The sequence below is a fragment of the Salmo salar genome, chromosome 28 (assembly GCF_965601325.2).
Source record: "Salmo salar chromosome 28, fSalSal1, whole genome shotgun sequence".
In the NCBI taxonomy this organism is placed as follows: Eukaryota; Metazoa; Chordata; class Actinopteri; order Salmoniformes; family Salmonidae; genus Salmo; species Salmo salar.
In genome coordinates, this window is record NC_138318.1 from 18963495 (window position 1) to 18990345 (window position 26851).

General features: G+C 41.3%; 1 protein-coding gene across 1 annotated transcript; it reads right to left on the reverse strand.

Moving 5' to 3' along the window:
• Nucleotides 1-5230: 5230 nt before the first annotated feature.
• On the reverse strand, nucleotides 5231-6370 carry LOC106589251 (galanin receptor 2a-like). Its single transcript, XM_014178969.2, has one exon. It carries the CDS (start codon nucleotides 6368-6370, stop codon nucleotides 5231-5233), a length of 1140 nt encoding a protein of 379 aa, XP_014034444.2.
• Between the last annotated feature and the right edge of the window lie 20481 nt (nucleotides 6371-26851).

Here is a 26851-nt window from a genome sequence, read left to right on the forward strand (position 1 = left end):
GCGTGGTCAGGACTTTTGTCTTCTCACAATATACCTTTGTTTACCAGTTGCACAATAAGCCGATTTCCCACACACCCTTAACATTGTTTATTTATGACCACTAAAGAACAGAATGCTGATACCGAGATGTAGTTTTTTAGGAAGATTGCATTGAATTTCAATGTTATGTGATTTTTATTCTTGTACAAAGTAATTGGATATAAATCAAGTCAAGCGGGACCGTACCGTAAGCAGAGGATGAGGAAATGGGTTTCATTTATTTTTCTCTTTGCGCTGTCATCTGATTCCTGCTTCTCCCACATTAAAACCTCACAAAATCACTGATCTCTGACAACTGATAGCATGCACTTGTTTTAATTATTCGAATGGATGAGGAGAGCTGGTCCTGGGGCTCTGTTCACAAACAAACAGCACCAGGATAGCAACACAATTAGACCCAACCAAGTCATAAGAAAACAAAAAGATAATTACTTGACCTATTGGAAAGAATTTACAAAAAAACAGCTATTTGGTCCTAAACAGAGAGTGCACAGTGGCAGAATACCTGGCCACTGTGACTGGCCCAAAATTAAGGAAATCTTTGACTATGTACAGACTGTGAGCATAGCCTTGCTATTGAGAAAGGCCGCAGAAGGAAAACCTGGTTCCAAAAAGAAGCTTCACTTCCTAACCTCCTGCCCAATGTATGACCGTATTTGATATGCATATTTCCCTCAGATTACACAGACCCACAGAGAATTCGGACACAAATCAACTTTTGATAAACTCCCTTATCTACTGGGTGAAATACCACAGTGTGCCATCACAGCAGCAATATTTGTGACCTGTTGCCATAAGAAAAGGGCAACCAGTGAAGAACAAACGCCATTGTACAACCTATATTTGTATATTTTCCCTTTTGTACATTAACTATTTGCACATCATTACAACACTATATGGACATATGACATTTGAAATGTCTTTATTCTTTTGGAACTTTTGTGAGTGTAATGTTTACTGTTAAATGTTTTGTTTATTTCACTTTTGATAATTATCTATTTCACTTGCTTTGGCAAGGCAAACATATGTTTCCTCTGCCAATAAAGCCCCTTAAATTGAAATTGATATTGGCGACACAATTTTACTCACGGGGAAAATTAGTATTCGTCTGTTAGATCCAATCATTTTGTCAACGTCGTTCATTGCTATTGAACTGTAATAACAGGTTTATTTGTATAGCCTGGCAGAAGCGACTCACGTGGTACACAGCCAGGGAGTGCTGTGCCCCACTTGTATACAGAATTCATAACAGATAGGAAACAATTAGTTGGACTTGTTGGGAAATGACTAAGGTTACCATTACAAATAAAATACTGAATGCAGCGTCTTGAAAGCAATTATATGTGTCTGGGGGAGGTTGATCTGTCTGTCTGTACTCACTGGTCTTTCTCAAACCCTCCCTTCTCTGTGCCGCCCATCTTTCCTCTATATTTGTATGTCTTCTAGTCAATTCAATTCCAATTTAAGGGATTTATTGGCATTGGAAACATGTTAATAACATTGCCAAAGCAAGTGAAGTAGATAATAAATAAAAAGTGAAATAAACAATTAACAGTAAACATTACACTCACAGAAGTTCCAAAAGAATAAAGACATTTCAAATGTCATATGTCTATATACAGTGTTGTAATGGTGTACAAATAGCTAAAGTACAGAAGGATCTCTCCCTCTACCTGTCCCTCTGTTAACTGATCTGTTTCTTCCACAAATGACTGCAGAGTCGTCATAAAACATCTAGGGGACTGAGCTATTGACCTATCTAGAACGACCCCTGGCCCATAAAATGTTTAGAAATGCTATTCTATGCTTATTTCCTCCCAGGACTTTATTGTATTGATTTGTTTGGGATATGTCATTTTCTTTCCAAACCACAGAGCCTTTTGCAGGGTCAGATCCATATTATTGCCTATCTTCAGAAATGTATCATAATCATGGTTAAATTTAAGTCCTTCCGCAGGGGAAAGGTCTAAATATTAATGTGGTTGTCGAAAGCCTTTATTTGTATTTTTTTATGTAACCTTTATTTATCCAGGAAGTCCCATTAACGTCAGAAAACATTTTAATAGCGGTACCTCTAGGGATTAGTCATCACTTACTTCAGAAAGTATTCACACCCCTTTACTTTTTCCACATTTTGTTTTGTTACGGCCTGAATTTAAAATGTATTAAATTGAGATTGTCACTGGCCAACACACAATCCCCCATAATGTCAAAGTGGTATTATGTTTTTAGAACATTTTACATATTAATAAAAAATATAAAGTTTACATTTCTTGAGTCAATAAGTATTCAACTCACTCTGTGCAACATGATTTTTGAATGACTACCTCATCTCTGTGCCCCACACATACAGTATAATTATCTGTAAGGTCCCTCAGTTGAGCAGTGAATTTCAAACACAGATTCAACCACAAAGACCAAGGAGGTTTTCCAATGCTTCGCAAAGAACTGGTAGATTGGTGAAAAAAAAAGCTGCCATTGAATATCTCTTTGAGCATGGTGAAGTTATTAATTACACTTTGTATCAATACACACAGTCACTACAAAGATACAAGCGTCCTTCCTAACACAGTTGGCAGAGAGTAAGGAAACCGCTCAGAGAAACTGCTCAAATCCAACACATCACTGAGCACCACTCTTCATATTTGCAAGCATGGTGGTGGCTGCATCATTATGGGTATGCTTGTCATCGGCAAGGACTAGGGAGTTTATAGGGTAAAAATAAACGGAATACATCTATAAGCTCAGGCAAAATCCTAGCAGAAACCTAGTTCAGTCTGCTTTCTAACAGACACTGGGAGATAACATCACCTTTCAGCAGGAAATACATTTTGCCAATTTATTCATTCATAAATGTATTCTTACCTTTGCCTTGATTCGGCAGTCTCATCCAGATCATAATGGCATTTGTAGTTCTTTATGATAGCCATATTAGCAGCTAATTAGAATTTCATTTCGGGGGGGGGGGGGGGGGGGGGGAATACAGGCAAATATTTTGATAAAAGGAACCTTGTCCTATAGATTTACACTGTTATCAAAACAGCACGCCAGGATAAGCCTACACGAAACACAGCCCTTATTTGAAGTGTTTCTGAAATTCCCTATGGGAAAAATGAATGGAACCATTTCCTTGTGTGGCTGCTAGGTTTTATGGGTATTATGACTCATACTGTGGTACTCTATAGCCTACATCAGCGTTTCCCAAACTCGGGACCCCAAAGGGTTCACCTTTTGGGGTTTTCCCTAACACTACACAGCACATTCAAATAATCAAAACTTGATGATTAGTTGATTATTTGAATCAACTGTGTAGTTCTAGGGCAAAAACCAAAACGTGCACGCCTTGGGGTCCCAAGGACCGAGTTTGAGAAACCCTGGCCTACATGATAAGATTATTATATTATTATTTGTTAAATGGCAGCCAAGCATCGATTATCATGTCCCCAGAATAAGACCCTCGATATTTATTGGAAAGGAACATCAACCTTGCACTTTCACCACCCTGTGAAGTTCATCATAAATTATTGCATCTGTAGCCTAATAAACTGCATGGTTTCCCGAGTCGTAGTGGGAGGACCACACAACATGTCATCGCATGACTCCAATATTTGCACATAAAAGCGTTTCCACCGACATTTCTCGCATAATTCATTTTACCGACACAAAAAGATCGCACCTTGTCTAGCGTATTTTATTTTGGCAACATGTGGAATGGTTACCGATTTAAAAAAATAAATAAAAATGAATCCAATTCTCAAAGGAACGCTAGTATATTTCACATGCACTAAAATACCCACTTGGCTAAACTATCTTGCAGTGATCAAACCCTTACAGAAACACCGAGGTAGAGAAGCTTGAAGGGTTGTGAGAGTCCGTGAAGAAAGCCTTCGTTAATGTAATCTAAGGTCCCTTCTCTCTCTCATGTCTCTGTCAAAACCATTACAGACCATCAGTAATTCACAGGAGGTTGGGGCCACCATAATGCGGCGGACGGGCTATAAGTGTATCCGTCAACCTTCAAAGAACCAAAATGGCTTTTAAGTAAAACTTTTACAATATATCCAGGGATCTTCCATGTTGTGTGGAGATACATCAGGCCTCAGTAACTGCAGATGGCAGGAGGGCAGCAGTAGGTGACCACAGATCAGGGTTCGGGCCGTCTCAGCAGTACCATTTTTTAATCTGGAAATCAGGCTCCGTGACCCGGTCACCAGCGGGGCCCCATCCCACCCTGCCAAGGAGCCAACTCGACTCATAATGGTGCCAGTCAGCAGGGAGCGATCTGTCTGCCAAAAGACATGCGTCACAGCCTTGCCAGAGAAATGATGAATGGAGATATCAATCTATACCATCTATGGAGGCAATTTAAATGGACTTGGAATAATAACTAGGAATATAAAATATGATGGTCCTACAATTGTCTAATTTAACAATTATGGAAGCAATTTGAATGGACTTGGACGAATAACTACAGAATTACTACTTCATAGGACTTGAGGGTAAATTAAATATATTCGAGTATTTAAACAGGGTCTATACATTGTATACGTTAATCGTTTTGGATCACCATATAAAGACAACTAGCCTATTATGCACAATCGAATGAGATGCACATTATTTTGTACACATGAAAACAACATCAAATAGCCTGTTTGAAATTGGATTCAGTGAAGCCAAGTCCCAAAACATCATTAGGTATAGGACCTCATGCTCATCATTTACACTGACCGTTTGATTCTTCAACAATCCTAGAATCATGGGCCGTTTTTAAAGCAGCAACACACTCCATAATACTGACAACACCACACGTCATTATTAAAAGAGCAACACTCTAATCTGTTCCTTGCATTTATGGCAAATATCTCCATTTGCTTTGGAGGTTGCGTTGAAAAAGGGACAGATTTACGCAGAATATCTCATTTTCAACTGTAGGATGAACGCTTTCCAGTCCATTACATTTTAGTCATTTAGCAGACGCTCTTATCCAGAGAGACTTACAGTAGTGAATGCATACATTTCATGCATTTTTTTGTTTGTACTGGCCCCCCGTGGGAATCGAACCCACAACCCTGGCGTTGCACACACCATGCTGGCGTAGCAAACACCATGCTCTACCAACTGAGCCACAGGGAACACTACATTGGAGAAATAACTATGACCTTCACCCTGTAACCAGGTAGTTGTCTGTCAATCAGTCGAAAACAGTCTCACACGCTGTCACAGAGGACAGGCTCTTGCTCTTGGTTAGTTTGTCGCCTAAATTGGCGTACTTGCTCGATGCGCTCATCTCTGCGCTGCGATTCACCGATTGCGCCCTGCTATATGGCACGACTTTGGGCACTGAGATGCTACCCATAGGCATGGAGGACTGCTGTGGCAACAGACTGAACACTGACGACAGTTTCAGTCGGTAGCTTTTCCTGAACCGTTTCGCTGACCTGTGCAAGTTCCCCACGAAACAATAACAGAGCGGGTTGAGAGCGGAGTTGGTCAGACCCAGCCATAGCGCAAATGGTCTCCCGTGAAGAATCCACTCGTGGTTGACCTGGTTCACATCATCCTCATTCTTTAAAGACGCAGTCATGTTCAAGTCTAACCATATGTCCACTACATACAGAGGTAGCCAGGACAGTGTGAACAGCACAACTAGTGACAGCACCATCTTGGCTATCCTTTTACGCACTTTGAGGCGGGACAGTGATAGCTTAACGCCAAATGTATTTGAATCTTGCGTCCGTTTGTCGTCGGTGCCCCACAGCTTCCAGCTGGTCAGCACGCTTATAACCAGGTTAAACAACACCGGAAAGCCGTAGAGAGAGCAAAAGAGCAGGAAGCTATATCTCTGTTTCAGTTTGACTTCGTTCCAGCTCTCCACGCACACAGTGACAGTGATGTCCAGCAGCGACAGAGTCTGGGTGGTGTTCATGAAGAGGAGCGGTATGCACAGCCCCGACGACACGCTCCACACCACACAGATCATACACAGTATCCGCCGCCCGGTAAAAAAAAAACGGGCGTGGAGAGGATTGTGCACGCTGTAGTAGCGGTTCAGACTGATCACAGCCAGGCTCAGGACGCTCGCAGACACCGATACCGCTTGAACGAACGGCACCGTGCGGCACAGAAACTCCCCGAACACCCAGGCGTTGTAGACCTGGAGTCCCAGGTTAACTGGCATGCACACACACACCACCATCATGTCACACACCGCCAAATTCACCAGCAGTCTGCGGGTCGCCGACACCCCCGCCAGACCGGTCCTCTTTCGGGTGAGGACCAAGAGAGCCATGATGTTCCCTCCGAGCCCCGTAAGGAAGGACAGGGAGTACATAACCACCAACACGATGGTGCTCGGTTCGTGTCCCGAAAATAAGAACAAGTCCGGATAGGGGTTGGTATCCTCCTGTAAACTCCAGTTGCTGTGCTCATGTTGAGGTCCCAAAAGTGAAAGATTCGTTGAAAATGAATGTCCAAAATTGGAGTAAATATTGGTTAGATTCATCTCCCGCTTGTACTCACATCGTTTGCGCTGTGTGGAGTGTCCAATTCAGACACGCATACAGGTGAGACCCAGAGAGATGCTATGCGCTCCGCCCCTGTTCTAGTTATGAGATTGGGATTTCACCCATACATCTAGAGTTAGTTGTCGCCTTGCCGAAAGAGATCATAATAATCCAATACCCAGGCATTTAACTGAAACAGTATACACATTTCGCCGAAATGCGGTCCTCCTCGATATAACTCGGCTGGAGCGCGCGCAGTATGTTCACTCGGACCCTGCCCAATGCCATATTTATCTGTGTGACTAGAGGAGGCAGGAGCTGCACTATCTCGCGCTCGTACTCATACCTGGCCTCCTCTTTGTCCTCGTTCCCTCTCCTACATCTGACAGGAATGGATAGATGACAGCTAAATCTTTTGACTGGATCAATTGATCTTACTTAAGCGACTGAATCTGATCAGTGAACTGAAAGTGGGTGGAAGCGGGCAGATGAGAGGTGGAAGGTTTCTGGAATGGAACGTAGCCAGAAATCTCCTCATGCCCAAACCTTGCTCTGTCAGTCAGTACCATGCTCTAAGTGCCATGTCACCTTTTCGGGGCATACACAGATCAGCTGGCAGGTATTTTCAGGGTCATTTTCAACCTTGTCCTAGTCTGTCATCTCCACGTGTTTTAAAATGAATACCATTATTCCTGTTCCGAAGAACTCTAAGGCTTCATGCCACAATGACTACCGCCCTGTAGCACTCACATCTGTAATCATGAAGTGCTTTGAAAAGCTGGCTATTGCACACCTCAACTCCATCCTCACAGTCACCCTAGACCCACTCCGATTTGCATACAGCCCCAACAGATTCAATCATGCACACTCACATGACTCTAAACACTCACGCACACTGACACTCCAACCAGGGGCGAAAATCTGATATCATCTTTGGAGGGGACAATTACATGAAATTTTCTCAAGAGCAATTCCTGAGGGGGACACCAAAAGTAGTGCTGTAACACATAGCCTACATTGTAATATGGTAAATGTATATTGAGGAACCAAAGAAATAAGGTGTTTGCCGTACTCCTAACTACCGGTACCCAAAACTACACAACTAATCACAACAGCAATACCATTGCCTTTAACAAATCTTAGTTCAGTCACCAGTTTAAGTTGAGAGTGGGGGTATCCATGGCATTTTCCAATTATGTTCCTATTTTACAAGTAAAAAAAATTGAGAACCTTTCATAATGTTGCCAAACAAAGACCCAACAAACTTACCTGAGACTCCCTGTCTCTGCCAGTCTGTCCCTGCATATCTGTCCCCAACTCTGCTGTCTGTGTGCCATCTGTTGCCTGCTCTGCCTAATGACATCATTGTGAAACATTTCCATTAGAATTTCATTTCTTTCTTATGAACATTTTATCAACTAGTCTTTGAGATATTAGGCTACTAGGGTTCTTACTTTGCGTTTTGGTGTACTGAAAAATACTCTGATGTCCGTCTTTTATTTTTCTGCAATTTTTCTACCTGGCTGGCTGGCTACACCCACACACAGTGTGTAGGTTATTTACAGTAGGAGATGGGCTTCTATCATCTTATCTTTTATCATTCTATTTGGGCTTCGATCTAAAAGGTAGCTAGCAAATGTGAAACGGATTAAAATGACAAGAGTTGACAGCTGTATGAGTTCACCATTTACACAACATATGCTGCAACCTTTTGTAATTTTAATAGTTTGTTTCATATTGGCTGGCTTCCAACAATAGCTGAATTTGCAAAGCTAGCGAGCACCAATTCCGTTTCAGTGGTGTTTGCTATAATCTTTGCTACCCGGGTTAAATAAAGGTGAAATAAAATAAATAAATAAAAGTTCCCTTGCGACAATTTAGCTTTTTCAACGAGACCATTAAATATATTTAAGACAATGGTAGAAGAGAGTGTAGTTCTGTTCAGTTTGGATTCCAGTTTATCGCTAACCTTATCACAGGGACTTTGAAGCACTAACTTACATCATCTGCATGCTGATCTTGGAATAAATTGACGATAGCAAAGATTCCATCTTTGACGAGGCCACATAAATGGAATAGGTACTAGCTAGCTTAATAGTTAATATTTGCGCGCTAGCTCTGCATATTCAGCTAGTGTGTGTGCGCGATTGACTGGATTAACCTCACGTCAGTTACGTTCATTGAGTGCCTTTCAGACAGTGGATACGACCCCTCTGTTACCTTGCCAACTAAGGAACTGGCAGTGGATCAAACCATTGTGAGGCAAAGGGTGGGGGGGTCGCAATCTTTTGAAACTTAAGAACGCGCTATTAAGTGTCTATAATCAGCACAATTGCTTTCATTGCGTATTATTAATATTATTGAAATTACATAGTTATGTTTCCGTGATATATTGGGGGGGGGCAAATCATATTTTTCCCAGGATGGGGGGGTCGTGTCCCCCCCGTCCCCCCCGGGATTTCCGCCCCTGACTCCAACACACACATAACATGCACACACACTCACATACAGTCTTCATTTGCGGTGCTGCTACTCTGTTTATCATACATCCTAATGCCTTACCCCTATACATATCTACCTATATCCCTGCACATTCTAAATATGGTATTGGAACTGACCCTGGAACTGACCCTGTATATAGCTTCTTACTTTCTCGTGTTTTTCTTATTTTTTATTTTAATTCCTCGTCTGTTTTTTGTTCTATCTTATGTTATTTTTAGTACTACAATGATATTGCTTACTGCATTATTGGCTTTAGAGCTTGCATGAAAGGCATTTCACTGTACTTGTGCACTTGACATTAAAACTTGTTAAAGAACGCCAATCTTCCTCTAGTCTCCTTTCTTCTTGACATTTAAATGTCACTAGCAGCACCTTGCCCTAAAGGTTCTGATTAATGCAATTCAATGCAATTTAATCTTTCATGACTGTAAGCATAGAAAAATAATTGTATTATATGCAAATGCAACTGGGGCCATGTAAAGACTTGTCAGTCAACTCCTTTAGAATCCACAGGGGTCCACTTTGTGTGACGGCTCTTCACCAGTGGTGGAGCTGAAGTCTAGTTTAGCGCTTTTCTTACACTCAGTTGCGGTGTCTCTCCAAGGCCCTGAAATCAGATCTTCGGGCGCAATTTGATAGACACACAATTGTTACCACAGATTATATTGAGTCTCCATTTTACCTGGGCCTTGTCCCATAGACGGGTTGCCTGACAACGTTACAAAAATGATGTGCACTGGGCCATTTACTTATATGCACATGTATGGATGGGGCAGAAGGCCATGTGTTGTGATTCTGAATGGTCAGATAGCTAGCAACAATGACAAGAAGCTGCCATGTGGGGTGTATCTTGTTCTTGAAACCATGTTTTGTTATAAGATGTTTTTACTTATGTCATGTCTATGCTAATGTGGCAATAAAATGTCACCAACACCTATAACCAACACCTGTAAGGTTGTATTTGAGAGACAAGTGCTTATTGTGTAAATTTATTTATGTTTTCAATAAACATTTGGAGACTAAAAATAGTTCACATTGTCAATAATCCTTTGGAGTTGACAGTTTTGTCCCAAAGTTGCACACACATTGGTTTTGTTGCTAAACAACCTACCGTCTATATAGTTAGCATACAACATATAGACTAGACTATAGGCTTATCTGTTTTGCATCATGTAGACATTCTACAGATTCAAAATTGTCCTACAAATGTTTATTTAAATTATAATGGCATGATCTCTCTTAGCAACCATTACATTCAGAACACGATAATAATCATAAAAAATGCACAACACAGCGGAATATCAAGTGGCCAATGAACTACCTGTGCTTGAACTGTACTTGAGCATTTGTAATGGCTATTCCTGTTCAATGAAAAACAACTTCAGTGGGTGAACGGTTAATAAAAATGCCACTCTAGCATGACAAAGGACCTGACCCGAGACAGCCGATGTGAGAGGGTCAGAATAACTCAATAGAACTCACCATTAGTGACCTAGCCTTAATCCCTGTGTGTACTGTATGTCAACCCACTCGTTGTGACATCATCAGCCTGTTCTGGTGAGGTGTTACTACACTGATCAAAAATATAAACGCAACATGTGGTTGGTCCCATGTTTCATGAGCTGAAATAAAAGATCGCACAAATGTTCCACACGCACAAAAAGCTTATTCCTCTCAAATTTTGTGCACAAATTTGTTTACATCCCTGTTAGTGAGCATTTCTCCTTTGCCAAGATAAGACATCCACCTGACAGGTGTCACATTTCAAGAAGCTGATTAAGCGTGATCATTGCACAGGTGCACCATATGCTGAGGACAATTAAAGGCCACTCTAAAATGTGCAGTTTTGTCAAACAACACAATGCCAGAGCTGTCTCAAGTTTTGAGGGAGCGTGCAATTGGCATGCTGACTGCAGGAATGTCCACCAGAGCTGTTGCCAGAGAATTTAATGTTCATTTCTCTACCACAAGCCGCTTCCAACGTCGTTTTAGAGAATTTGTCAGTTGTCCAACCGGCCTCACAACCGCAGACATGTGTATGGCGTCATGTGGGCGAGCGGTTTGCTCATGTCAATGTTGTGAACAGAGTGCTCCATGGTAGCGGTGGGGTTATGGTATGGGCAGGCATAAACTAGGGACAACGAACACAATTGCATTTTATCAATGGCAATTTGAATGCACAGAGATACCTTGACGAAATCCTGAGGCCTATTGTCGTGCCATTCATCCGCGGCCATCACCTCATGTTTCAACATGATAATGGACGGTCCCACGTCACAAGGATCTGTACACAATTCCTGGAAGCTGAAAATGTCCCAGTTCTTCCATGGCCTGCATACTCACCAGACATGTCACCCATTGAGCATTTTTGGATGCTCTGGATCGTCGTGTACGACAGCGTGCTCCGGTTCCCATCAATATCCAGCAACTTCACACAACCATTGAAGAGGAGTGGGACAACATTTCACAGGCCACAATCAACAGCCTGATCAACTCTATGTGAAGAAGTGTGTCGCACTGCATGATGCAAATGGTGGTCAGACCAGATACTAATTGGTTTGTTAAGGTATCTGTGACAAACAGATGCATATCTGTATTCCCAGTCATGTGAAATCCAGCCTAATGAATTTATTTCAATTAACTGATTAACTGTAACTCAGTAAAATCTATACAATTGTTGCATGTTGCGCTTATATTTTTGTTCAGTATAATAACACACATGACCACACACACACACACACACCTCACCAGAACAGACTGATGATGTTATAGTGATTGGGTTGAAATGTACATTTCAGACATTTAGCAGACGCTTTTATAGATGAACGCAGGGGCGGAAATCCCGGGGGGACGGGGGGGACACGACCCCCCCATCCTGGGAAAAATATGATTTGTCCCCCCCAATATATCACTGAAACATAACTATGTAATTTAAATAATATTAATAATACGCAATGAAAGCAATTGTGCTGATTATAGACACTTAATAGCGCGTTTTTAAGTTTCAAAAGATTGCGACACCCCCACCCTTTGCCTCACAATGGTTTGATCCACTGCCAGTTCCTTAGCTTGCTCCGTAACAGAGAGGCCGTATCTACTGTCTGAAAGGCACTCAATGCACGTAACTGACGTGAGGTTAATCTAGTCAATCGCGCACACACACTAGCTGAATATGCAGAGCTAGCACGGAAATATTAACTATTAAGCTAGCTAGTACCTATTCCATTTATGTGGCCTCGTCAAAGATGGAATCTTTGCTATCGTCAATTTATTCCGAGATCAGCATGCAGATGATGTAAATTAGTGCTTCAAAGTCCCTGTGATAAGGTTAGCGATAAACTGAAATCCAAACTGAACAGAACTACACTCTCTTCTAATTTAGCTTTTGCAACGAGACCATTAAATATATTTAAGACCATTGTCAAAAGCTAAATTGTCGCAAGGGAACTTTTATTTATTTTATTTCAACTTTATTTAACCCGGGTAGCAAAGATTATAGCAAACACCACTGAAACGGAATTGGTGCTCACTAGCTTTGCAAATTCAGCTATTGTTGGAAGCCAGCCAATATGAAACAAACGATTAAAATTACAAAAGGTTGCAGCATATGTTGTGTAAATGGTGAACTCATACAGCTGTCAACTCGTCATTTTAATCCGTTTCACATTTGCTAGCTACCTTTTAGATCGAAGTCCATATAGAATGATAGAAGATAAGATGATAGAAGCCCATCTCCTACTGTAAATAACCTACACACTGTATGTGTAGCCAGCCAGCCAGCCAGGTAGAAAAATGGCAGAAAAAAGAAAGACGGACATCAGAGTATTTTTCAGTACACCAAAACGCAAAGTAAGAACCCTAGTAGCCTAATATCTCAAAGACTAGTTGATAAAATGTTCATAAGAAAGAAGTGAAATGCTAATAGAAATGTTTCACATTGATGTCATTAGGCAGAGCAGGCAACAGATGGCACACAGACAGCAGAGTTGGGGACAGATATGCAGGGACAGACTGGCAGAGACAGGGAGTCTCAGGTAAGTTTGAGTCTTTGTTTGGCAACATTATGAAAGGTTCTAATTTTTTTAACTTGTAAAATAGGGACATAATTGGAAAATGCCATAGATACCCCCACTCTCAACTTAAACTGGTGACTGAACTAAGATTTGTTTAAGGCAATGGTATTGCTGTTTTGATTAATTGTGTAGTTTTGGGTACCGGTAGTTAGGAGTACAGAATGAAATTCTGAACATCATGGCCAATACAGTCATTCAAGGCATTGCAGCTGAGATTAGGTCTCTTCCGATTGTACAATTTTCAGTAATTGTTGATGGTACTCAAGATGTCTCTGGTGCTGAACAGGAGAGTGTCTGCCTGCGTTATGTTGACCATGACCTTGTCCCTCACGAGGAGTTTATTGGGCTATACAGGGTGTCGGAGACAACAGGCGAGGGCATTGTGAAAGTGGCAACTGATGTGTTGTTGAGGCTCAATTTGCCCATGTCTGGCTTACGTGGGCAGAGCTACGATGGTGACTCTAAACATGGCAGGAAAATACACAGGTGCACAGGCAATTGTGAGGAGGCAGCAGCCATTAGCCCTCTATGTGCATTGTGGAGCACACTGTGTAATCTGATTACACAGGCTGGCTGCACAGCCTCCCCACTGATCCGGGATTCCCTTTCTTGGGTCCATCATTTAGGTGTCCTCTATGGCCAGTCAGGAAAGTTTAAGAGCATGTTTGAATCAATTGCCACGTCCAAAGATACAAATCTGACCACCCTGAAACCCCTATGTCCAACGAGGTGGACTGTGCGGAATACTGCTATTAGAGCTGTGCTAGGGCAGTATGAGCGGGTACTAAGCAGCCTAGAGGAGATGGCAAAAACTGCATCCAAGACAGCTTCAACTGCCAGTGGCTTATTCGAGCACTTCAGCAAAGGCAAGACTGTGTTGGGCCTCACACTTGCCTCTGCTGTTCTTGGAGAGCTTGAATGTCTAAACATTTCACTGCAGAAGAAAACTCAGACTGTCTCTGGTATGCAGGCTGCAGTCGAGTGTGTGCGGTCATCTCTTAGGGGCAAGAGAAATTACGAAAGCTACCTTGCACTGTATGAGAAAGCAACAACATTGATTGACTCTATTGAATCCATTGAATCTATTGAGACACACTCAAGACGATTTGCTGGCAAAGCAGTGGATCACTATAGGGCAGAATTTTTTTAAGTGTTGGATGGTGTGGAGGTTCAGTTTGGCGACCGTGCTGACCAGGACAGTCTAAACGTCCTGCAAAAGTTGGAAAGAGCGCTTCTCACGGGGGAGTTGGATGAGTCTCTAGATCAGTACCCAGAGCTGAACATAGATTCTCTTTCAGTGCAGATCCCTCTCTTTCACAACAAATACCCCTGTAGCAGCAGTGGAGAGGCAGCAGAGGTCCTCAGGAGGCTTTAGTACATGACAGTACACTTACTAATTATTTATTTCATGTTATTTTATTTAAAATTGCATACTTTGTGTGACACAATTGTCCATAGCTGCTGTTTGAAGAGTTGAGACACAGACTGAAGGATATTTTGGTTGATTTATTTGGGTTATTCATTGAAGTAGTTATTTTGCTTTTAGAACTGTACTTATTTTTAGCTTTTTGTTCTTGTAAAGCTATTGTAGTAGACTCAGGCCAGTGGCACATATTTAATGACTTTATAAATGTATCAGAAAAAGTAAAATTAAAAGGTCAATTCAATACGGAGAACAACTTTGTGATGTTACTCAATGGAGATTATTTTAGACGAGATCACACCATGTTCATTGTATTTACGAAAACTGCACCCATACAGTGTACAGTACCATTGCCACCTACCGGCCTTTCTTGGTATTGCTGGTTGTAAATACAAATACCTGCAGACATACTGGACTGATAAGGAACACTGCTATAACTATTATTAGTAGTAGTATTATGATGATTTAAACATTTGAACAAGTTGGGACAACCCTTCTGTTAACTACTGTACCTATCAATTATCCAGTAGTAGTAATTATGGTTCCTCAATATACATTTAACATATTACAACATAGGCTATGTGTTACAGCACTACTTTTGGTGTCCCCCTCAAGAATTGCTCTTGAGAAAATGTAATGTAATTGTCCCCTCCAAAGTTGATGTCAGATTTTCGCCCCTGGATGAACGTTTTACAGACGCTCTTATCCGGAGCGACTTACAGCAGTGAGTGCATTTTCATAGTTTTTCAATCTGGTCCCCCTTGGGAAACAAACCCACAACCCTGACATTGCAAGTGCCATGCTTTACCAACTGAGCGACTTACAGTTAGTGCATTCATCTTAAGGTAGCTAGCTAGGTAACAACCACGTATCACAGTCATAATTAAAACTTGCCTCAATAACGCTGCTATCAGCAAAGTCAGAGCTAGTAAGAACAGACAAGTGTTCGTGCAGGAAAGGCTGTTGGTTTTTTCTGGGGGTTTTTTAAGGCCAAGTTACTACTGGCGGCGAACAGTTTTGTATTTTAATGTAATGTGATTGGTGCTTTTTGGGTCCAATTTTGAAATGCTTTCTGAATTGCACTAATGAAAATGTAGATTCATATTTAGAGTATCCAGACATGTAAAATAATGGACTATGGCTTACCACAGGTTCTTTGCCATTTAAAGCAGCAATCTGCAGTTGCTACATCAATTTCTGGACTTATAAATGAATGATATGTGCCCTGTACATACAAAAGTATGTGGACACTCCTTCAAATTAGTGGATTCGACTATTCCAACCACACCCATTACTGACAGGTGTATAAAATCAAGCACACAGCCATGCAATCTCCAAAGACAAACATTGGCAGTATAATGTCCTTATTGAAGAGCTGAGTGACTTTCAACGTGGCATCGTCATAGGATGCCACCTTTCCAACAAGTCAGTTCGTCAAATTTCTGCCCTGCTAGATCTGCCCCAGTGAACTGTAGGTTCTGTTATTGTGAAGTGGAAACATCTAGGAGCAACAACGCCTCAGCCGTGAAGTGGTAGGCCACACAAGTTCACATAATGGGACCGCTGAGTGCTGAAGAGCGTAGCACGTAAAAATCGTCTGTCTTCAGTTGCAACACTCACTACCGAGTTCCAAACAGCCTCTGGAAGCAACGTCAGCACAAGAACTGTTTGTCGGGAGCTTCATGAAATGGGTTTACATGGCCTAGCAGCCGTACACAGTAGAGGTTGATCGAATATGATTTTTCAACGCTGATACTGATACCGATTATTGGATGACCAAAAAAAAGCTGATACCGATTAATCGGCCGATATTTATATATATATTTGTAATAATGACAATTACAACAATACTGAATGAACAATTAACACTTTTATTTTAATTTAATATAACACATAAATAAAATCTATTTAGTCTCAAATAAATAATGAAATATGTTCCATTTGGTTTAAATAATGCAAAAACACAGTGTTGGAGAAGAAAGTAAAAGTGCAATATGTGCCATGTAAAAAAGCTAACGTTTAAGTTCCTTGTTCAGAACATATGAAAGCTGGTGGTTCAATATTCCCAGTTCTTCAATATTCCCAGTTAAGAGGTTTTAGGTTGTAGTTATTATAGGAATTATGACGCATCGACTATTTCTCACTATACCATTTATATTTCATATACCTTTGACTATTGGATGTTCTTATAGGCAATTTAGTATTGCCAGCCTAATCTCGGGAGTTGAGAGGCTTGAAGTCATAAACAGCGCTGTGTTTCAAGCATTGCTAAGAGCTGCTGGCAAACGCAGGAAAGTGCTGTTTGAATGAATGCTTCCGAGCCTGCTGCAGCCTACCACCATTCAGTCAGACTGCTCTATCAAATATCAAATCATAGACTTAATTATAATATAATGAACACAGAAATACCAGCCTTTGGTCATTAATATGGCAAAATCCGGAAACTATCATTTAAAAAACAAAACGTTTATTCTTTCAGTGAAATTCACGGAATCGTTCCGTATTTTATCGAACGGGTGGCAACCCTAAGTCTAAATATTGCGTTAACATTGAAGATTGTGCAATGTATGTCATAATTATGTAAAATTCGGACAAATTAATTGCGATCTTTGTTAGGAAGAACGAGCCAGGGGGCCCAAACTGTTGCATATACGCTGCCTCTGCTTGCACTGAACGCAAGAGAAGTGACACAATTTCCCTAGTTAATATTTCCTTCTAACATTAATTTATTTTAACTAAATATGCAGGTTTAAAAAAATATACTTCTGTGTATTGATTTTAAGAAAGGCATTGATGTTCATGGTTAGGTACATTTCTGCAACGATTGTGCTTTTTTCACAAATGCGCTTTTGTTAAATCATCACCCGTTTGGCGAAGTTGAAGTAGGCTGTGATTCGATAACAAATTAACATGCACCGCATTGATTATATGCAACGCAGGACAAGCTAGTTAACCTAGTAATATCATCAACCATGTGTAGTTAACAAGTGATTATGTGAAAATTGATTGTTTTTTATAAGATAAGTTTAATGCTAGCTATCAACTTACCTTGGCTCCTTGCAGCCACAAGGTCCTTAAGACAATGCACTCGCGTAACAGGTGGTCAGCCTGCCACGCAGTTTCCTCGTGGGTTGCAATGTAATTGGCCATAATCGGCGTCCAAAAAGGCAGATTACCGATTGTTATGAAAACTTTAAATCGGCCCTAATTAATATTTTATATTTGAGATTCTTCAAAGTAGCCACCCTTTGCCTTGATGACAGCTTTGCGCACTCTTGGCATTATCTCAACCATAAGTTAGTCACCTGGAATGCATTTCAATCAACAGGTGTGCCTTGTTAAAAGGTAATTTGTGGAATTTCTTTCCTTCTTAATGCGTTTGAGCCCATCAGTTGTGTTGTGACAAGGTAGGGGTGGTATACAGAAGATAGCCCCATTTAAAGACCAAGTCCATTTTATGGCAAGAACAGCTCAAATAAGCAAAGAGAAACAACAGTCCATTATTACTTTAAGACATTAAGTTATGTTAATCCGGAAAATTTCAAGAACTTTTAAAGTTTCTTAAAGTGCAGTCGCAAAAACCATCAAGCTCTATGATAAAACTGTCTCTCAGGAGGACCACCACAGAAAAGGAAGACCCAGAATTGCCTCTGCTACAGAGGTTAAGTTCATTAGAGTTCCCAGCCTCAGAAATTGCAGCTCAAATAAATGCTTCAGTGAGTTCAAGTAACAGACACATCTCAAAATCAACTGTTCAGAGGAGACTGCGTGAGTCAGGCCTTCATGGTCGAATTGCCACTACTGATGGGCAACAAGAAGAAGATACTTGCTTTGGCCAAGAAACACGAGCAATGGGCATTAGACAGGTGGAAATCTGTCCTTCGGTCTGATGAGTCCAAATTTGAGATTTTTGGTTCCAACCGCCGTGTCTTTGTGAGACGCTGAGTAGGTGAACAGATGATCTCCGCATGTGTGTTTCCCACCGTGAAGCATGGAGGAGGAGATGTGATGGTGTGGGGGTGATTTGCTGGTGAAACTGTCAGTGATTTATTTAGAATTCAAAGCACACTTAACCAGCATGGCTACCACAGTATTCTGCAGCGATACGTCATCCCATCAGGTTTGCGCTTAGTGGGACTATCATTTGTTTTTCAACAGGGCAATGACCCAACACACCTCCAGGCTGTGTAAGTGCTATTTGACCAAGAAGGAGAGTGACGGAGTGCTGCATCCGATGACCTGGCCTCCACAATCACCCGACCTCAACCCAATTGAGATGGTTTGGGACGAGTTGGACCGCAGAGGGAAGGAAAAGCAGCCAACAACTCCTTCAAGACTGTTGGAAAAGCATTCCAGGTGAAGCCGGTTGAGAGAATGCCATGAGTGTGCAAAGCTGCCATCAAGGCAAAGGGTGCCTACTTTGAAGAATAAAAAATATAAAACACATTTTGATTTGTTTACCACTTTTTTGGTTACTACGTGATTCCATATGTGTTATTTCATCATGTTGATGTCTTCACTATTTTTCTACAATGTAGAAAATAGTAAAAATAAAGAAAAAATATGTAATGAGTAGGTGTGTCCAAACTTTTGACTGGTACTGTATGTATATATATACAGTTGAAGTCGGAAGTTTACATATACTCAGGTTGGAGTCATCAAAACTCATTTTTCAACCACTCCACACATTTCTTGTTAACAAACTATCGTTTTGGAAAGTCGGTTAGGACATCTACTTTGTGCGTGTCACAAGTCATTTTTCCAACAATTCTTAACAGGGAGATTATTTCACTTATCACAATTCCAGTGGGTCAGAAGTTTACATACACTAAGTTGACTGTGCCTTTAAACAGCTTGGAAAATTCCAGAAAATGATGTCATGGCTTTAGAAGATTCTGATAGGCTAATTGACATAATTTGAGTCAATTGGAGATGTACCTGTGGATGTATTTCAAAGCCTACCTTCAAACGCAGTGCCTCTGCTTGACATCAAGGGAAAATCCAAATAAATCAGCCAAGACCTCAGCAAAAAAATTGTAGACCTCCACAAGTCTGGTTCATCCTTGGGAGCAATTTCCAAACGCCTGAAGGTACCACGTTCATCTGTACAAACAATAGTACACAAGTATTAACACCATGGGACCACGCAGCCGATGGCATCATGAGGCAGGAAAAATATGTGTATATATGGAAGCAACATATCAAGACATTAGTTAGGAAGTTAAAGCTTGGTCGCAAATGGATCATCCAAATGGACATTGACCCCAAGCATACTTCTAAAGTTGTGGCAAATTGGCTTAAGGACAACAAAGTCAAGGTATTGGAGTGGCCATCACAAAGCCCTGACCTGAATCCTATGGAAAATTTGTGGGCAGAACTGAAGAAGCGTGTGCGAGCAAGGAGGCCTACAAACCTGACTCAGTTACACCAGCTCTGTCAGAAGGAATGGGCCAAAATTCACCCAACTTATTGTGGGAAGCTTGTGGAAGGCGACCCAAAAACTTCTGACCCACTGGGAATGTGACAAACTAAATAAAAGCTGAAATAAATCGTTCTCTCTACTATTATTCTAACATTTTACATTCTTAAAATAAAGTGGTGATCCTAACTGACCTAAGACAGGGAATTTTTACTAGAATTAAATGTCAGGAATTGTGAAAACTGAGTTAAAATGTATTTGGCTAAGGTGTATGTAAACTTCTGACTTCAACTGTATATATATATATATATATATATATAATATATATATGTATGTATGTATGTATGTATGTATATAGTATATAAACTCAGCAAAAAAATATACATTCTTTTTCAGGACACTGTCTTTTAAAGATAATTCAGAAAAACCCAAATAACTTCACAGATCTTCATTATAAAGGGTTTAAACACTGTTTCCCATGCTTGTTCAATGAACCATAAACAGTTAATGAACATGCCCCTGTGGAATGGTCGTTAAGACACTAACAGCTTACAGACGGTAGGCAATTAAGGTCACAGTTATGAAAACTTAGGACACTAAAGAGGCATTTCTACTGACTCTGAAAAACACCAAAAGAAAGATGCCCAGGGTCCCTGCTCATCTGCGTGAACATGCCTTAGGCATGCTGCAAGGAGGCATGAGGACTGCAGATGTGGCCAGGGCAATAAATTGAAATGTCTGTACTGTGAGACGCCTAAGACCTCGCTACAGGGAGACAGGATGGACAGCTGATCGTCCTCGCAGTGGCAGACCACGTGTAACAACATCTGCACAGGATCGGTACATCTGAACATCCCACCTGCAGGACAGGTACAGGATGGCAATAACTGCCCGAGTTACACCAGGAACGCACAATCCCTCCATCAGTGCTCAGACTGTACGCAATAGGCTAAGAGAGTCTGGACTGAGGGCTTGTAGGCCTGTTGTAAGGCAGGCAACAACGTCGCCTATGGGCACAAACCCACCGTTGCTGGACCAGACAAGACTGGCAAAAAAGCGCTCTTCACTGACGAGTTGCGGTTTTGTCTCCCCAGGGGTGATTGTCGGATTCGCGTTTTTTGTCGAAGGAATGAGCGTTACACTGAGGCCTGTACTCTGGAGCGGGATTGATTTGTAGGTGGAGGGTCCGTCATGTGTCAATGCATCATCGGACTGAGCTTTTTTGTCATTGCAGGCAATCAATGATGTGTGTTAAAGGGAAGACATCCTCCTCCCTCATGTGGTACCCTTCCTGCAGGCTCATCCTGACCCTCCAGCATAACAATACCATCAGCCATACTGTTCGTTCTGTGCATGATTTCCTGCAAGACAGGAATGTCAGCGTTCTGCCATGGCCAGCGAAGAGCCCGGATCTCAATCCCATTGAGCACGTCTGGAACCTGGATCAGAGGGTGAGGGCTAGGGCCAATCTCCCCAGAAATGTCCGGGAACTTGCAGGTGCCTTGGTGGAAGAGTGGGGTAACATCTCACAGCAAGAACTGGCAAATCTGGTGCAGTCCATGAGGAGGAGATGCACTGCAGTACTTAATGCAGCTGGTGGTCACACCAGATACTGACTGTTACTTTTGATTTTGACCCCCCCCCTTTGTTCAGGGACATATTATTCCATTTCTATTAGTCACATGTCTGTGGAACTTGTTCAGTTTATGTCTCAGTTGTTGAATCTTGTTATGTTCATACAAATATTTACACATGTTAAGTTTGCTGAAAATAAACGCAGTTGACAGTGAGAGGACTTTTCTTTTTTTGCTAAGTTTATATATAAACTGTGTATATGTATATATGATTCTTGAAATATATAACTTATACAGATGTAGGATCTAAATTTGATCAGTCTTTCGTTGATAAAAAAAATGGAAATGCAACTTCGCAGTGTATTTGAGGTTTAAAAAGGCTTCCACTCTGAAATTTAAGACATGATTTTCCCTTTTTTTGTACGGGTCAACCCGTACAAAAATTTCCATTAATTATAATCCACATAATTTACATTTCCTGTTGCTGCAGGATTATATTTTCTACTCTAGCAAACTAGCTCAAATTAAGATCCTACAACTGTCATACCCCTTCAGAACCCAAAATATAAGCTTGTTTTGTAAATGTAAACAAACATTGTATACCCTCAAACAATGCTTAGAACTATAATTGTGATATATTGGATGGTCATGACTTGCATCCATACCTCTGTCTATGAATTTGAGTGGTTCCATTTCTCCAGGCCCATCCCTCAGCTTTTATCAAAACAGAGGCAGGGACACAGCTTGGTTTTTCTTTCAATTAAAGATTGTCCCTTTAAAGGATTGGCTTGCAGATTTTACAAGCACATGGGAATCTATTCAATCAAATCAAATATTGATTCTAACAGCCTTAGACTGAGAATTATGTCCAAGTATGGGTTAACTCTGTCTCTAGACACAACCTGAATTACAAATTTACATTTCAAATGCCAAGGGGCTCAATATAGCCAAACACTTGCTGTTAAGTGAAATGCCACTCAGACTTTGAATATCACGTTCTTTGAGGTAGTATAATCTTAAAAGACATTATGGACACAATATAACTTATATAATAATAGCAACAACAAATACTGTCTGCCTGTGATAGAGATGAGAAGCCACAAGATGTCTTCAGTTCCAGACAGACATAGCTGAAAAGAAAGCATGAGAGAGAGGAAGATATTTCAAATGAGGGAGGGAGACAGAAAAAGAGGGAGAGCGCAGGTGAACCGTCGAGGACTGTGTTGAATGCAGGCGGATGTCTGATCAACAACTCCAACCACGTCGTTTCATTTCTTCGCCTCTGAAAAACTCTGAAATCCTTCCACATTATTCGGTCTGTTGAGTAATAAAAGATTTAGTCTGTGGCCTTATACTAAAACCTTTCATCAGAGCAAACAATATGGAAGGATTTCAGAGTTATAAGCACCTGAAATGTCAGAGCAGGAAAAACTCTCTGTCCTTATTGATATAGCTTTATCCAGGACCTGGAGTTTTTACTGGTTTGGTGACATGGTCAGAAAAAAAACTCCAGTCCCAACTTATGACCAGAGATGGGCAAAGCTACATCTAAAATTATCTTGTTACAAATAGAAAATACCTGACAGGCCAAATGATTCAAGTAAAATAATAGATACTTTTACTAAGTATTGTATCTAGATAAAATACAGGTATTTTAAGTATTTTGTATTTTCAAAATACATTTGCAAGTAGAGGCCTTAACTACAACAACATTCTCAGTAACGGTAACAAAAAAAACGTTTAATTGCTAAGATTGTGATGTTTTTAAAAATAAATCTACCTTAGTTGAATGACCTGACTGTGAGTCACTCTGGAGAAGAGCCTCTACTATATGACCAAAATGTAAATGTACATTTTAAAAATAACAATTGGCCTTGTTTTGGGGCAGATATAGAATAATGCCCAGCGTGCCTTGTAATTGTTCATATTTACGTTTACATTTTGGTCATTTAGCTGACGCTCTTATCACACCATAATGCCATCAGACTTCTGACACCAATGCAGGGTGAAAGGAGGACACAAAATTGTGAACTGTAAAAAAAAAAAAAAATGGTATAGAAAAGTATTTTGAATTTTGAAAATATAAATTACAAATCTCAAATATGTTGTTGCAAAAAACACTTTCAAAGAATGCCCCTATCCGCTCCATTCCTCTCCTGTACTCTCCTTTCCTTTTCACCTGAGAGGACAGATGTATACAGTACATACAGCCCAGGCGATATTGGTTTACGCTGGAGAGGGGGAGGTGAGAGAGAGAGAGTGTGAAAAAGAGGAACTAGAAATATCCCATGTACTGTACTTACTGCTAGGTGCTAATAGTTAACATAATGATGGGGATGAAGTGAGGAGGAGGAAGAGAGAGAGAGAGAGAGCGAGAGAGCGAGAGAGTGAGAGAGGGCATTGTCGTCATTGTATGTTTTTGAATGAAATGAAACTGAGGGACAGATATTCAGCCTACATAGCAACCCATTTTATTCTTTAGTATATCTAAGCAATTTCTAACAATAGCAGAAGACATTTTGACAAAAAGAACACAACAAAAAAATGACACAATTAGGGTTGCAAAATTCCGGGAACTTTCAATAAATTCCCTGGTTTTCCAGAAATCCTGGTTAGGAGGATCCCGGATTTCCTGCTTATTCCCTCCTGATTACGGGAATCATCCAACTGGGATTTCGGGAATACTGGGGAATTTAGTGAAAGTTCCCAGAATTTTGCAACCCTAGACACAATAACAACTAAATACTGAGATTAGTGAAATGGCTGTCTGGCAATGGCTTGGTCTACATCTTCAAAACTCCAAGAGCCGGAAACTCATCGCAACTGAACATGATGACTCTCCTACAGCAATCACTGTGTTAATCCTCAGCCCCTCATGGGTCATATCTCCTGTAAGGAGTGGGTCGGGGCGGACTGGCACTAGAAATTGGCCCTGGCATTTCTAACACACCGGACCATTTCTTTCCTTAAGGCCCAAAAATATTTTCTCAAAGCCCCTGAAACAGTATAGCTTCCGTCCCTCTCCTCGCCCCTACCTGGTCTCGAACCAGGGACCCTCTGCACACATCAACAACTGACACCCACGAAGCATTGTTACCCATCGCACCACAGCCCTTGCAGAGCAAGGGGAACAACTACTTCAAGGTCTCAGAGCGAGTGACATCACCAATTGAAATGCTATTAGCGCGCACCCCGCAAACTAGCTAGCCATTTCACATCGGTTACACTCATCCTCCTTTTGCCGCAGCAACCAGGGTCACGGCACCAATGTAACAGTATAGCTTCCATCCCTCTCCTCACCCCTACCTGGGCTTGAACCAGGGACCCTCTGCACACATCAACAACAGCCACCCTCGAAGCATCGTTACCCATCGCTCCACGAAAGCCACGGCCCTTGCAGAGCGAGTGACGTCACCGATTGAAACGATATTAGTGCGCACCCCGCAAACTAGCTAGCCATTTCACATCGGTTACACCCCCACACAAGCCTATTTTTTTTCCCATTATCAGCCAGATAATTATCATTTTGCAACAAAATATGGACCAGCCTATCTGGCATTTACCCGAAATGCCAGATGGCTAGTCTGCCCCTGGAATCGGTACATGGATGGACAGACAGACAGAAGGACAGAAGGTCTCCTCCCCTTCAGAGAAGAGTCAGAGACAGAATGACTCTTAGGAGAGCTTTCCAAGAACCTCCTCGCCTACATACACACAAAGGAATTAACGAGTTCATGAAATATATGAATAAACATATGGATAACAATGAAATGAAAGGATTACATTTGTCATGGGATGAATAGGCAGGTGTGTGTTTGTGCATGAATGAGGTGTGTGTGTGTGTGTGTGTGTGTGTGTGTGTGTGTGTGTGTGTATGCATGAGTGTCAATTTGCCCAGCTCCTCCCTGGAAACATCTGACGAAAAAATGTAATTCTTGACATTTTTATTGCACATCTCTTACAAAAGGTCCTTGTGTTATAATGCTAGGCTCATCATATGAAATGGGAACCCTGCATCATGATCAGGCCAGCAGAAATAATTATATGTAATCTTCCACAACTAATAGAGAAAATACAGGTTTCCCTTGAGTTTCTCCCAGTGGAACTAAAAATCAGCTTCCACAAGAACGTTAATACATGCTTCTGAGTTTGTTGTGTCGCCTGCAGGATTTACCAGCTCAATTTCACCGAACTTAAACGATACAGGCGTCTAGGCATGTGTGTATACAGAGGCAGCTTCAGCACACATTATTAACTGTCAGAAGGTAAACCAGGGACAGGCTAGCGTTTACTGGGAATCAGACATATTCCAGGAAGTGTGGTATCTTCATTTCCTACTTCATAAATCTTTACTTGTACCTCTACTTCCCAAAGATACACAGACAAGTCTCTCTCTCTCAATTCAACTCGCTTTATTGGCATGACGTAACAATGTACATATTGCCAAAGCTTATTTTGGATATTTACAATATAAAAATAAATAAAAATGAGAATCAAAATTGTCAACGGGACAACAGTAACAACAATAACCAAGGGTCAAAATAACCATACATTCAACAATAACAATAAGCATACAGTAGAGTACATGTGCAGGTTGATTGGTCTGTCAGACACTGTCCCTCAACTTATGGCAGGCAGTAATGTAGTGCGCTGCCAACCCACAGCTCTCTGTGTCCTCCCCCAACAGGACGGGTAGCCTATCCTCATCAGAGAGGTCTTTGAAACCTTGAATAAGGGTTTCAAATCTGGGAAAATGACACTCTAATTGTTTTATATTTTTGACATTTTGTCAGGAAATGAAGCTCTGTCTCAGGTTCTGCTGTTGTGCAGTGGTTGCACAGCCTTTCCTCTACAGGGAGCCAGGTTTTCCTGTGTCTACCCTTCTCAATAGCAAGGCTGTGCTCACTGAGCCTGTACTATGTCAAGGTTTTGATCAGTAACCATGGTCAAATATTTAGCCACGGTGTACTGGCGATTTAGGACCAGATAGGCAAAATGCAGTGCTCTCTCCCTCTCTCGACTGCAAGGCGCCTCAAACACCATCCGATCCCACTCCTCCCATGACGCCAGTCTGTTGGCCCAGAGCCCTGAAACACAGCTCCTTCTGACAGAAGTGGATGAGTTAGAATTACACTCCTGGATGCAAACCGACCTTAATTCATTTTCCACTTGCTCTAAACAGCCACTTGGAGGGTTAATTTACCACTCACAGATGGAAACCTGTCCTCAGGGAAGAGAGGGAAAGAAAGGAGGAAGAGGGGAAGGAAGGAGGATGAGAGAGAGAGAGAGAGAGACAAAAATAATGGTGATCCAAAAAA

Bases quoted from the DNA above. Each gene is read 5' to 3' on its own strand.
- LOC106589251 (XM_014178969.2), bottom strand. From the start codon at position 6,370: ATGTACTCCCTGTCCTTCCTTACGGGGCTCGGAGGGAACATCATGGCT.